The following is a 14,198-nucleotide window of genomic DNA, read 5'->3' as shown; positions in this document are numbered from 1 at the left end:
GAGCATGCGTTTGGGGATGGATCGCTGTTCCTCTGGTCTCAGCGACCTCTGTAAAATCGGGATAACAACTATGGCACCTGACATATACTTAGCACTCAATAATGGGAACTACTATTAGCGTTCAAAAAATAACCATAGATGTTTGCAAACTCGTTTAAGAGACACCAGGAGATGAGAACTTCGTCTTTACGGTGGTAAATATGAAAACAGATTTGAATGAATGAGTGAATGAATGAATGAATGAATGCGTCCTCTGGTGGGCTCCGCCCTCTATACCTGTTCTGCCCTCAAGCTGCCCCCCAAGCAGTTCGATGACCCGCTCTGGGGTCAGCTGCATCTCGGCATATGAGTGTGCGGTGGTGGGGAGGTGGTCATTCAGGGCGGGGGAACGGTAGCAGCCCAGGCTGAGCTTGCGGGTGTCACATTCCGGGAGGGTCTTCGCTCAGTCTCCTCACTCCTGTCCCCACCATCCGTGCGGCGCATCTTTGGACCCGAGGACCAGCGGGCTCGGCATTGCCCAGGCCAATCTCGGGACGACGAGGCCCGCAGTTAGAGGCGGGGGCAAACGGTAGAGGAGCGCTCCCGGGTCCACCGCGTGGGGGACCTGCCGCTGGAAACGCTGCCTTATCCTGGGAAGGTCGAACTAGGCCGCCCCAGGCTGGAGTGGGGGTGGGGTGCGTATGCACCTTCGGAGGCTCTGGTCCCCCGGCTCTTCCAGGCCGAGGTCTCCCTCACCCCGTGGTAATCTGGGGCCGGGGAGTTGGGGTGGGGTGGAAGAGAAGCGGGGTCTCCTTGACAGAGGACGTGGGGGAGGGGACTTCCTAAAGGGGGAAACGAGCGCTGCCGAGGCTGCTTGTCCCTTTAAGAGGCCGGGCTGGCTCTGCGGCGGTTCCACCTAACCTAACCGCGTGCCTGGTGCGGCTCTGCGGTCTGTGTCCCCGGGCAAAGTATCCGAGCCGGGTTGGAGGGCTGGACCCGGCGCAGGGGAGGGAGTGGTCCAGCCCGGAGCTGGGCGGAGCCAAAGCTGCAGACAGCAAGTCCACCGAGCCAAGAAAACGGTGGAGCCCGGGAATGGGAGGAGCCACGGGGCCGTGGGCGGGGCCCGGCGCTGCGGGCCTCGGGGACCCTGCCTCCAGCTTTGGGAGCGCCGCAGAGGAGGGCGGGGTGGGCGGGGCGAGCTTGGGAGCTGGGCCTGTGTCTGCAGTGGGCGGGGCCCGCCGCAGAGGGGCAGTGCAGGCTGAGAGTCCTCTGCGCGCTAATACCGCGGAGCCTCCACAGCGTCTCTGACAGCACCGGCGCCGGGACCAGCGATCCTCGATACCTCGCGCAAATCGCCGCGGCCTCCACCGCGGCCCGAGTCCAGTCCCTCGCCTCGGCGCCCACATCCGGGGGCGGTCCGGCTCGCCGTCTCTGCGGAGGCCGCATCTGGCGCGCATCTGGAATCGCCCGGTCGGTCGCGCTGGATCCTGCGCCCTCCCTGGCCCGGCCGCGCCGGGAGCCCTGCCCGGAGCTGGAGCCGCACTTGGAGCCGCGGGCCCGGGTCCCTGAGCCGCGCAGCCGGCGCATGGTGAACTCGCTGATATTCGGGGAGATGGCCTTGGCCTTCGGCTGCCCGCCGAGCGGCGCCGGGGGGACCTGCCCCGGCGCGGGTGGCGGCGGCGGGGCCGGGCCAGGGCCATCGCCGGTGACGGCGGCGCTGCGGGACGACCTGGGCTCCAACATCCACCTACTGAAGGGGCTCAACGTGCGCTTCCGCTGCTTCCTGGCCAAGGTGCACGAGCTGGAGCGGCGCAACCGGCTGCTGGAGAAGCAGCTGGAGCAGCAGCAGAGCGAGCGCGAGCGGAGGCTGCGCTACAAGACCTTCTCCCGCGAGCAGGCCGTGCAGACCGGGCCCGAACTGCTGCAGCCACCCGCGCCCGGCGGCGGGCACGGCAGCGGCGCGGCGGCCGGAGCCAACGCCAACGCCGCGGCCCTGGGCGGCCTGCCCCCCGGCGGCGGCTCGCAGCCGCAGCACTACGGCCGCCTGCCCGGGACCATCTGGAGCTACACGCAGGTGCGGCGCACGGGCGGCGGCGGCGTGGAGACCGTGCAGGGCCCCGGCGTGTCGTGGGTGCACCCCGACGGCGTGGGCGTGCAGATCGACACCATCACGCCCGAGATCCGCGCGCTCTACAACGTGCTGGCCAAGGTGAAGCGCGAGCGCGATGAGTACAAGCGGAGGTGAGTGGGGCCCCGCTCCTGCCCCCGCACTCCCGGCCGGGGGGGTCTTCCCTGTCTCCGCGGCCAAGGAATGTGTGCGTTCGGGAGGGGCCGGGGGCGGCAGCTGGTCCTGGCAGGTGGGCTGGAAGCTGTGTTTACAGAACGCCCTACACACGCTTGGAAAACTCAGTTATCTAGTTCCAAGAATGGGAGCGGGCGCTAACTATGGTGGGGGACACCTCCGTTCCGTCACTGGACCAGGCACATTGTTTTCTAAGTGACATAGTGATCATTGGTGTTTTACGTGATCTCATCTAATCCTCATGGCAACGCAAAGTGTAGGGCATTTTTATCCTCATTTTGTGGATGAGAGAACGGAGGCACAGAGATGCAAGTGACTTGCCTAAGATGGCTTGGCTAATAGGTGGTGAAGCCAGGATGTGAACTACTACCTGGCTAGTCTGTCTTCCAGCTTAGGTATTTTCCCAAGGATGTAGGAGGTGGGCTCTCCTCTGTCAATGGGTGAAAAGAAATAACTCTTAACTAATCCACTGGCTTCTTGTTCCTTGAATTAAAAAGTCATGTGTTTAAGAATGGTTGGATCTGTCCACTGAGGCCAGGGTCTGCTGTCTTGCTCCAGCTCTGTAAGGTCCAGCTGGCTGGGCTGGATAACCAGACCTACATCAGACTGGCCACGAGCTTTTAGAAACAGCTCCCTTCACCTCTCTTCTCCCCACCCCCAATTCTCATGGTTTTTTGGACCCCAACAAACTCAGCCCTGAAGGCCCACAGAAGGAGATAAGCTTAGGCTGGAAGACTGGGCACTGAATGGACCCAGACCACCGTCTCTGGCTGGAGTGTGGTGCAGACTGCCTGCTGAACTGGCTAGCACATTCCTGCCCAGCCCAGATTCCCTAGCTGGGAAACTGACATTGCTTCCTGCCTGCAACCTGGCTGACAGTATTGTTAAATCGGCCTTCTGATAAGAGTAGAGGGGTCTGTCTGTAGCATCTCAGGCCTGGATGGGGGCAGGGCCCTCTGCTGTCCCAGGCATGGGCAACTCTGCATTGGGAGCTGTGGCTCTGAACTTCAGGGCTTGGAGGATGCACTGAGAAGCATCTTTCCTCCATTCCTCGAGTCCTAGTGCTGACATGAGCACAGAGAGCTGGGCATGGGTCTCCTTCCTTTTCCTCTACTGGCAGGCTGGCCACTGGGTGGGATTCAAGTGCCAGCTCCATTACCTGCCCGTGAGAACCACTGGCTGAACCAAGTGGTCACTGAACCACTCGGAAGCCTGTTTACTTATCAGAGAAATGGGAATAATAAAATCCATCCACAGTTGCACAAGGGGTGAGTAGGCTGGTGATGCTTTTTGGAAGGTATAAAGTAATCAACTTGACATTATTAAACATGATCGGCTTTGTCAAGCTGTCAGGGAGCATTTGCCTGGAGTCTCAGGTCTCTCATGCAGGGCCTGACTTCCTGGGGGTAGGTCTTGGACCCTGCGGGGAGCAAGCTACTCTTCTGGGCTGGTTGTTTCTCCTGAGGACCTGAGAATGGCCTGGTGCCTCGCCATGGGGAGGCCACCTCTCTGCCCCTAGTGGGCAGCTTCCTTGGGGTGGGGCAGAGAAACAGGCACTTGCTCTCGATGGTGAAACTTGGAGGGCTGGGCCCTTCTGTCTGCCACTGTTGATCGTGTTGTCATGCCCCAGGCTTGCGCTGTGTTTGTTTTATCGTGTGTGTGCTCTTTGGACCTGGCTACTAAGGAGGTGAAAAAACTGTGCCCAATCTTAGAGGGAGATGGGTCGGCATTGAGCAATGCGCTGTTCAAGTTGCACACAGGGTGTGGGGTGTGATGTCAGCTTCTGGCACTGGCCTGGAATGACATGGGTGCTGCTGAGACAGGTGGAGTGTGGGTGTCTCTCTTCCCGCCCTTCTGGGGTGTGTGTGTACCTTCTCTTTCCCCATTTTTTTTTTTTTTTTTTTTTTGTGAACTGGGGAGACGCATCTTTTCTGAAGTTGATTCAGGGCTCAAGTTGGATTTTTTCAAAGCAAGTTTACTCCCTTCTTTGAGCCTCAGTTTCCCTATCTGTAAAAGTGAGAGGAGGTGGTCTAGAACTGTCCTTGAACCCCTGGCTGCCTCAGAGATGCCTTAGGCAGTTCCTTGAATATTAAATAAAAGTTAATATTTTAAAAATGTTAAAATGGTCATAAAAGTGTGCTCAGTCACTTTTAAGTTCTTACTGTTAACTCACGGAAGTCTACTTAACATTGATTTGTTAGTACTTGGCCTCAAGTTAGAGCCTTCCCCTGCCTTCTCTTTGTCGGATGAGTACTCTGAGATTACAAAGCAAACTGCTTAAAGCTGGTCCCATTTGTAGCTACTAATCTATGAGAGTCAGGATTTTCTTGATACTCTGTAGCCAAAACCAGAGACAGAATTAAAGCGAAGGTGGACCTGTCATCCATAATCCCAGTTCTAAATGTTAATGGATCAAAATAGCCTCATCAACCTCATGGATTGAATTTAGAATAGGTAACTGTTATATCATTGAGTCTACAATATAAATTTATACAAGTAACATTCTGGTTTTACTTGTTTCTGTATTTGGGTTTATCATAAGAATTTTATTTTGGGAAGAGGGCAGGCGTATGATCAGCTTTTTGAAAAGCTTAAGAACCACTGGGTTAGATGATCTCAAAGGGTCTTCCCAGCCTTGACAATATGTAAATCTGAGTTTGAACTACCTGCACGCTTCTGATCTCCTTTTCATAAGAGAATGAGACCAAGGTGCTTACCTGGGCTCTTGGCCACTGAAGCCTTCAGATCCTTCCAGGATGCCTAGCATGGAGTCCCAAGCAGTGGCCAACAGAAGGAGCCTGTGCCTGGAAAGGAAAGGTTCCAGGGTTTCCTCTGGTCCACCTGGAGGAACTCGCAGCCTTGGGGATGTTCATTCTGCGTCTCCAAAGGGCAACCTGGGTTGTGTAGCTCAGTGTTCTCCAAGCTGGGGACTTTTGGGGTTCCACCTCCATGAACTGTGGCCATATTCATGTACCACCATCCATATTATTACTTATGTAAAATATTTTATATAGCCTTATGGGGTATAATTTACATATCATAAAATTCTCCCATTTTATGTGTGCAATTCAATGATTTTTAGCTAGTCCACGAGTTGTGCAACTATCAGCACAATCCAGTTTTAGAACACTTACATCATCTCAAAAAGATCCTTTCTGCCCTTTTGCAGTGAATCCCTGTTCCCACCCCAGACCAGGCACCACTGATATGCTTTCTATTTCTATAGATTTGCCTTTCCTGGGCACTTCATATAAATGGAATCATACAGTATGCAGTTTTTTGTGTCTGGCTTCTTTCACTTAGATGATGCTTGTGTGGTCCATCCATGCTATAGCTTATATCAGCAGTACATTCCTTTATAATGCTGAATAATATTCCACTGTATGGGTAGACCACATTTTGTGTATCCATTCACATACATAGTCAATAAAATGTAAATTTAAGAAGTCACCTGTGTGCTACGTCACATCATCTTGTGTGCCATCAGTGCTACCTGATCCGTGCTTTGGAGACACCAACCCAAACCAGAGCCCCTGGCCTGGGGTGACTGGGCCCTGGCCCTGATCTCTCCTGCTTTGGTTTCCTTTTGGTCCAATCAGCTCTGAGCTCTTTACCATGAGGGAAATGTGGTCACTGAAACTGTAGCCGACAAGGTTGTCAAGCATTGATTTGAAAACCAAAACAAACACCTCTACCCTGTCACCATGCAGCACCACCAAAATATCCTGTTCTGAGTTTGCAAGCTGGGGGGCCTTTCCCTGGGAGATTCCTACTGAAACTACATAAACTTTAGACAGGCAGAGAGTTTTCTAAATGGGCATCCTAGGGACCCAGACTCCAGGTCTGGCTCTACCATTAGGCGCTGTGTGACCTCAGGCCAATTTCTGCCCTCTCTGAGCCTTAGGTCCCCCCACCTATACACAACAGGGTTCCTTTAGGTGATCCCTGCCAGCTCGCTCTACATTTCGGTCTGTGACTTGGAGGGGCCCAGTTCAGGGCTGCTCTTTCTGCCTCCTGAGATGACAGTGTGGCCTTTCTCTGTTCTGGGCCTCCCCCTTTCCTGCCTCAGGCCCCGTGTGGTTTGGAACCAGCTGGTTTTGTTGCCTCCCCTTGCAAGTTGCTGAGTGTCTGTGCCCCTGACTCCAGTCAGCCTGAAAGTCTTGGTTTGTTTTCCCTGGAGCTTTGTTTGAGAGCCAGGATGACCACAGTGATCATTTAGCCTAGTGGTTTTCAAGTGGACTCTTTGGAGCCCTGGAGTCTAGAAGAGGGTGTCTTGGGGGTGTTTCTGGGGACAGTCAGGGGGGCTGACCACCTAGGATTTGGCCAACATCAAACACAGCAGCTCCACTTTCATGTTTCTCAGATTAATATTCTAAGGGAGATTCGATTGGAAACCAGGGTTTTACAGTTTAGAAGAAAAGAAAGAAAGAAATCGCCGATTCAGCTGAATACTTTCATTTTAGAGTTGGGGAAACTGAGGCCCAGAGGGAGCTGACCTACAAAGCCGAGCCAGGCAGAACTTCCGTCTGCCATTGAGAGCTTTCTTCCCTGCCCTGAGGTGATGCCCGCATCATTTGCCTTCCACTGGGGCTTGGCAGAATTCTCTCCACCTTTTTTATGTGTCTGCCTTTAAGCATTTTTTAAAAAGCCACTTTCAGGGATAGGCGGGATTTTGTCACAGCTATTTCTGATCATGAGCCGGAAGCGGCTGGGCTGTTGGCCTGAGTGGAGGGCTCCAAAAAGGGCTGGTGGTTGAGCCAGCTGGAGCGTCCCTTGCCTTTTCCCGTCATGCACTGGGAGGCCCTTGAGCAGGTGGGTGCTGGCCCCTAAGTGCCCCAAAGCCACAAGACTGCCCCGGGAAGCTGGTCAGAGGGCTTCGTTCCCTGCCACTTCCATTGTTTTCGAAGCTGCTGATATGGATTCTTTATTTCTGATTTTCCTGGGAGGCAGCCTGGGATCGTGGAAAAAGGGATTGAACCCCGGTTCTGCCACTCTCTGTGTGACTATGGGCAATTGCTTGGCCTCTCTGAGCTGCCTGAGACACTGCTTTCTGTAAAAGAGGGAGAATAACTCCCCTAGGGATCGGAAAGGAGTAAATAAGCTCATGTGTTAAGGCACATGAAGCTCCCGGGACGTCCCCCATCCCAGAGCCCTACCCCCACCCCGCCCCAACCCGCCCCTGCAATATCTGTTCCCTTCATTTACAAGGATTTCTCAGCACAGCGCTGGACTGCCTGACACATCCATTTCAGGACCCGTTGTCTCTCTCTGTCCTGCGGAAGGTGCCAGAGATGGTGCTGGCGGCAGAGGGAGAAAGGGCTACTTCTTTGTCCAGCATCTAAGGAGGCTGTTCTTCCTACTCTTAGTGGTTGATTTGTGCCTCCGGGAATCTCTGGCCCCCCCTCTGCCCTTTCTCCCAACCTCCTTTAAAAGAAACACGCCCCCTGCCCCCAACCCCGCCCCGCCTTCGTTTAGCTCCTCAGTATTCCAAGTTGCTTGGGTTAGGCTGGCAGGCTCTTTGGGAACAAATTTGGGAGGGCTTTTCAGAGCCTCAAGCTAGAAGGAGGGGAATGAGGTCCCAGAAAAGAAAAGGAAACAGGAAGCAGGAAGCAAGGATACAGCTGACACTGAAGATTCCTTCTCCCAGGAATTTGAGGCGGGGCTTTTGCCTTGGCCACCGGATACAGGCCCCTGGGCCCCACCAGCTTACAGACAGACACACACACACAGAGACACACGCGCGCACGCACACACGCAGGAGCGCGCTCTCAGGCTCTCTCTCCAAGCCCGTGGCTGCATCCCCACACGTGTCGGTATTTGAAAGACATAGAAGGGCAGACCCAGAACTTGCACACATCCTTTGCTGCTAAGAGATGCATGGACTTCCAAGGGAATTGATTTGAACCATGCCATGTGTCAGTGATACCAGAGGCTGCGGACTTTGCATGTGGAGTCCTGGCTTTCGATCACATTGATGAGATGCAACCGGCTTGGTGCTCCGTTTATTTCCCAGGTCATAGATGGCAGGAGGCCCACGACAGGGAAGGAGGTAGCCCTGTTGTTCCCTCAGGGTCAGGATATGTTGCTCTCCCCTGACTTTCTTGCATCAGGCATCCCTGAGCACCCACTGCCTCCCCATCACAGGACCGTACACCCTGAATTGTAATTGCCTGGGATGTATCTGCCCCCTCCGCTGACTGTAAGCTCTGTGGGGGCCGGCTCCGAGTCTGTCTTCTTCGCCTTGTACACAGACAACCCATCCAGGGCCTGGGCAGAGTCCATGCTGAGCAAGTATTTGTGCAGTGAGGGGCGCTCTGTGCCCGGCTGCTGCGTGCTGGTAGGCCCCAGTGAGGCTGGGTTGACACAATAACTGACACGCATGGACTCTACATCCGGCAGACTCCCAGCTTGTGGAGGGCAGGGTCTGGACCTGGAGTCAGGAGACCCGCGCTCTGGTCCTGACACATCAGTTCAACAAGTTCGAATGAATACCTGTCTCCTGGTGCCACATGCTGGGCTGCCAGTGCAGGAGTTAAAAGCTGAACGAGGGCTTCCCTGGTGGCGCAGTGGTTGAGAGTTCACCTGCCGATGCAGGGGACACGGCTTCATGCCCCGGTCCGGGAAGATCCCACATGCCGCGGAGCGGCTGGGCCCGTGAACCATGGCCGCTGAGCCTGAGCGTCCGGAGCCTGTGCTCCGCAACGGGAGAGGCCACAACAGTGAGAGGCCCGCGTACCGCAAAAAAAAAAAAAAAGCTGAACGAGCTTGGGCTACCACTTTGCCTCTCTGAACCTCAGTTTCCTCATCTGGAAAAGGGGGATGCTGAGATCTGTGTCCCAACATTGTGAGAGCAGTAAATGGGCTCACAGAGCTACAGTACATTGTAGGTGGTGAAGTTCCAGGAGTTACACAGCCAGATTTCACAGGGCAGAAGGGGTGAGCAGTGCTGGCTTTGTGAGGTGGGCAGAAGTCAAGAACGGGGCTTGGACCTGGGGAGAGGGTAGTCCATGACCTTGCTGGCAGCATCTGGGGGTTGTGAAGCCTCTTGGCAGGACTGGTGCTTAGAAGAGGTGCTTAGAAGATTCCAGGCCAGGTGGGAGGCTGGTGAAGATTTCTGATGCTGCCGCCTGCCTGCCAGGGCAGTGCCCTCCCAACCCCAGTGGGCACCCATGCTTGGCTTCCTGGGCAGGATGTAGTTTCTTGCTCTAGTTCTTGGTACAAGAGTAGTTGTCACCCAATACTAAATCTGGCAAATGCCTTAGGTTCCCTTGAGGGCCTGTGGCCTGACTGAGCCCCCTGGGGTGTAGCAGGGGGCAGTTAGAGCCCTGTGGAGTCCAGGTCGCCGTCCTGGCTTGCCTGGGGTGTGAGATAAGCTTCCTGTTGCCCACCTGGGAGTGGGGACACTGGGAAGATGGGCTCGCCCAGTGCCCTAGGAACACTCTTGTCTCTGTAACTTTATTGGAGTGATCTGGATTCTGTGCATGCCATTTAATCTCTTGCACCTTGATGTGTTGCTCTATAAAATGGGGATAAGTTTTCTTATGCGTTCTGCTTCCCAGGGTTGTTATAAGAATCAGTTGAGGGGCTTCCCTGGTGGTGCAGTGGTTGATAATCCACCTGCCCGTGCAGGGGACACGGGTTCAATCCCTGGTCCAGGAAGATCCCACATGCCGCGGAGCAACTAAGCCCGTGCGCCACAACTACTGAGCCTGTGCTCTAGAGCCTGTGAGTCACAACTACTGAGCCTGCTTGCCACAACTACTGAAGCCCTGCGAGCCTAGAGCCCGTGCTCCGCAACAAGAGAAGCCACCATGATAACAAGCCTGCGCACCGTAACTAGGGAGAGCCCATGCATAGCAACAAAGAAAGACCCAACACAGCCAAAAATAAATAATAAAATAAAGTAAAATAAATTTAAAAAAAATAATAAAATAAATCATAGTGAGTTCATAGCCACCATTAATTGAGTACCTACTACGTGCTAAGCTCTGTGATGAATTCTTTAAATAAGTGAGATTTAATTATTAGAGCAATTCCAAGAGGTAGGATTGATTCTGTTCATTTTACAGATGAGAGTTTCAGAAGGGTGAAGAACTCTGCCCCAGATCTCCCAGCGAGTCCAGCCTGGGTCTCCAGACCCCAAGTTCAGTGCTCTGCCTGGCAGAGACGCACGCTGGCTTTGTCTCATGCGGCCTGGAGGCTGGTGAAGCTGGCACAGGATGGAGGAAGCTGGCGAGAGGCAGGCTGAGGTGTGGGTCTTCCCGGCGCCTGTCACAATATTGCCGGGGCGGGTGGCGGAACAGGAGGTGGCCACCATGCAGGGAAGACTTCCTGCTGTGACTTTAGAGTAATTATTTCTGGTGAAGCCAATGAATCACTGGCAACGCAGGCAGATGAGCCTCCTGGGCTGCCATAGAGGGCGGGCCAGCACCCCTGATCTCTGAGGATTGAGCTCTGGGGAGGGGGAGTTCCTGGCTTGGCAAATCTAGGCTGGGAGACCTGGGGATGAGGGTGGGGGAAAGGATGGCGAGCTAGGAACACGAATCGTTACCTGTCAGGCACTTTCCATGTGATCTGATTTAAACCTTGTGACAACCCTGCACGATGGAAACCGAGGCTCAGAGAGGAAAATTAACTTGCCCCAAGTCACATAGCAAAGCCAGGACTGGATGTGGGTCTCAGACTCTAAGTTTCAGTGCTCCTTTTGTCACGCCCAGCGCCTGAGCACTCCCGGGGCAGTGCTCATCATCACTGCCTGATGACGAGCAGGAGAGAGCAGTGGACATTCTGGTGGCCGGAGGGAAGCTGGCCTCCACCCTGGGCTCAGGTCTGACTTCTGCTTTTGGTTGGTGCTGTGAACTTTGCCAGGGTATAGGGAACTTGTTACAGTCATTCTGTGCCTCTTGTTGGGGATGATGAGCTTGCTGGGTGTGGGTGTCTGAGAAACCAAGGTTCTGTTCTCTGGACAGTGGCTGGGCACCCACCGTGTGCCAGGCCCCATGCTGGGCACCAGGGTGAAGCAGACACAGCCCCTGCCCTCAGGAGCTCGGTGTCTGGGGACACAGACAAATGGGACAATGTCATGTGACAAGTACCTGCCCAAGTAGTGCCTATGCATGCTCGAGGCACAATAAATAGTAATTAATTAAAAAATATTTATATACCATGTACCTTTTGCTGGCTGCATTCAAAGCAGTTTACGAATATTTAATTTATATGACCTCATAACAACTCTATGAGTTGGATACTATCATTAGCCCATTTTAGAGATGCTGAAACTGAGCCATAGAGACATTGAGGGAAGCCGGGCCAAGACAGGAAGTGGCGAGCCAAGATTCGAACCCAGGAAGTCAGGCTCCAGATCCAACCTCTTATCCTGTGTGGTACCCGGGAAGGGGCATGTGCATTGCAAGCAGCTTTCCTGCTCTGAGCCTCAGTTTTCCCTTCTGTGTAATGGGGGTTATAAATCTGGCCTCATGAGGCCGTTTGGAAGATTAAACGAAGTGATGCCTGTGGAAGCATCTTATAAACTGTTGAGTGCTGTGCCCGTGGTGACTAAGTGATCGGAAGCCCTGGGCCACACCCACACTGCTGTTTCTTCTCCAACTTCCCATGCAACCTGGGGCTACTTGAAGTTCCATGAAAGGTCCTGTCCTCCCCTTGCCTTTATATCACATCTCCCCTAGATCCCAAGTCAAAGGACAAAAACCTTTGGAACTAAACAGCTCGGAGCTGAGCGTTTGTGTGGAACTTGGAAGCTGGGAAGAGAGGAGTCCAAGAGTGTTTCTACTGCTTATCAGCTCCGTGACCTTGAGAGAGTCCTTGCTTCCTTATCTGCAAAATGGGGATGGATAGGCATATTGCATGGGTGACGTGAGAAAGGGACTGAGGTGACGGCCCTCAGACACTAGCAGCTGCTGTGATGATTTTTTAAATTAATTTTTATTGGAGTATAGTTGCTTTACAATGTTGTGTTAGTTTTTGCTGTACAGCAAAGTGAATCAGCTATACGTATACATATATCCCCTCTTTTTTGGATTTCCTTCCCATTTAGGTCACCACAGAGCCTTGAGTCGAGTTCCCTGTGCTATACAGTAGGTTCTCCTTAGTTATCTATTTTATACATAGTAGTGTATATATGTGCCATGATGGTTCCTTCAGTGAGACTGGGGGTCCTGGGGAGAGGAGCAAGGGGGCACTCCGGTGGCACTGGGGCCCTGGCCTGGGCTGCGCTGGGTCGGGGCTGTCTCCAGGGCGGCTCTGAGATGCTTGCTCAGCGCTCTCTGGCCTGCGTGCTCCGACTGCAGGATGTGCAGGTGCACACAGCCCCCTGCTCATCTGCTGCGCGACGGAGAGACACCCCCACAGTGGAGACACTGCCTTCCACCCTCTTAATTGGCATTTTTATTACTTGGGTTATTTAAGGAGTTTCTTGGCTCGCTGCCACCTGTTTGCCGTCTAGGGGGAGGGGAAGAGCTGGGTCTAAGTGGACCTTGTGAAATTCCCCAGCAGACAGGCCTCTCTCTGGGCAGAGTCGCTACATCTTCCCGGGGCCCACTGGCACCCCCGTTTTGTCCCCGCCTGCTGTGGTTAATGGGCAGAGGGCCATCCGGGGGGCAGGGTGTGGGTGGAGACTGAGACTGGGATAGATGTGGGGAAAGCTTGTTGCAGAGTCAGAGAGAGCCTTGGAGCACTAGGCGGGACCCCGGTGGGACCCTGTAGTGCCTGAAATCCAGGGATTCTGGAAGACAGCTGAGCCAGCTTAGGGCCAGTCAAGGAAGGCTTCCTGGAGGAGACGTCAGCTGAGTTGTGTTTTGAAGGTCCAGTAAGAGTGGAAGAGAAGGGGGAAGGGTGCTGCCCGTAGAGAGAACAGCTTGTGCAAAGACCTGTAGCTGAGATCGCCATGCTGGTGCACCACCCAGGCCCGGGCTGGAGTCAGGACACAGCCAGAACCTGGCCTGCCTGCTCTTTCTTCTCCCCGTTCCTGGCCTCCCTCCCTCCTCATGGCCTTCTTGGCTCTCTTTGCTCTGTTTTGCTGCCTCTCCTCCTCTCTCCTTTCCCTCTTTCCCTCCTTTCTTGTTTTGGTCTCTGTTCCCTATGGCTGGTGGCAGGGGAGGGCCGTGAGGGGTCTCTGTCCCCCAGCCCCGCCCAATGCCAGGCCTTGGTGGGGGGCTCTTTGTTTGCTGCTGGGGCTTTGTGAACCCGTGCGTGAGCCCATGGGTGTGCGCATGTGTCTGTGAGTATGGGGCTGAGAGCCTCTTTCTACCCCCTGTGGACTTGGAGGCCCCGGGGTCAGGACCCCACCTCTGTCCAACGCAGACCCCTTGTACTATGGGCCTGGGGTCTTGACATCAGGTTGGGAGACAGGGGAGGTTGCCTGGTGAGCGGGATAGCTGCCAGGTTAGAGGTCAATGCTGTCATGGGGGCTTCAGCCTCCCCCGCCCCATCAAGGTCTGGGCCTGTGATTAGACACCGGTCGGGGAGTGAGCTGGGGAGGCTGGGCTGCTCACCTCACCTCTCCCGCCTGACTGCCCCACCTGCCCCTTCTCCCTCACACCTGTGCCTTCCTCATACCCCCTGGTGGGCCCAGAGGGTTTGAAGCTCTCTCTGAGGTCATTTAATCCATCCTCCTGCTTCTAGGAGACGTCGTTCCCCTGTCATCCCAGATGACTAAATGTGCCTGGTGTCTTTTGAAGAAGACCTTCTGAGAGTTTGTCCCTCAGTGTTTTATCTTTTTCTCTCTACCCCCACCCACATGCCCATGACCATTTTACAGATGAGAAAACTGAGGCCCAGAGAAGGAGAGCAGCTCCCTTGAGGTCACACAGCACAGTAGGGGCTAGAACCCAGGTCCCCTAAACAGGGCTCCTTTGAAACCCTTGGCCTAAGGGATCCTTCTGGAGGCTGCTGGTCCTTT

The 14,198-nt window shown here is 54.5% G+C and overlaps 1 protein-coding gene across 2 annotated transcripts in view; it reads left to right on the top strand.

The window, feature by feature from the left end:
- The first annotated feature begins 1,270 nt into the window (after nucleotides 1-1,270).
- Nucleotides 1,271-14,198, top strand: part of IFFO2 (intermediate filament family orphan 2) — a 49,475-nt gene continuing 36,547 nt past the window's right edge. For both annotated transcript variants that reach the window (XM_060089051.1, XM_060089050.1), the window contains exon 1: nucleotides 1,271-2,220. In XM_060089051.1, the coding sequence (XP_059945034.1) occupies nucleotides 1,565-2,220 (656 nt within the window). In that variant the 5' untranslated portion in view covers nucleotides 1,271-1,564. The remainder of the gene's footprint in view (nucleotides 2,221-14,198) is intronic.

Source organism: Mesoplodon densirostris, chromosome 2, assembly GCF_025265405.1.
Source record: "Mesoplodon densirostris isolate mMesDen1 chromosome 2, mMesDen1 primary haplotype, whole genome shotgun sequence".
NCBI classification, from domain to species: domain Eukaryota; kingdom Metazoa; phylum Chordata; class Mammalia; order Artiodactyla; family Ziphiidae; genus Mesoplodon; species Mesoplodon densirostris.
This window is presented reverse-complemented; position numbering and strand designations above follow the sequence as displayed.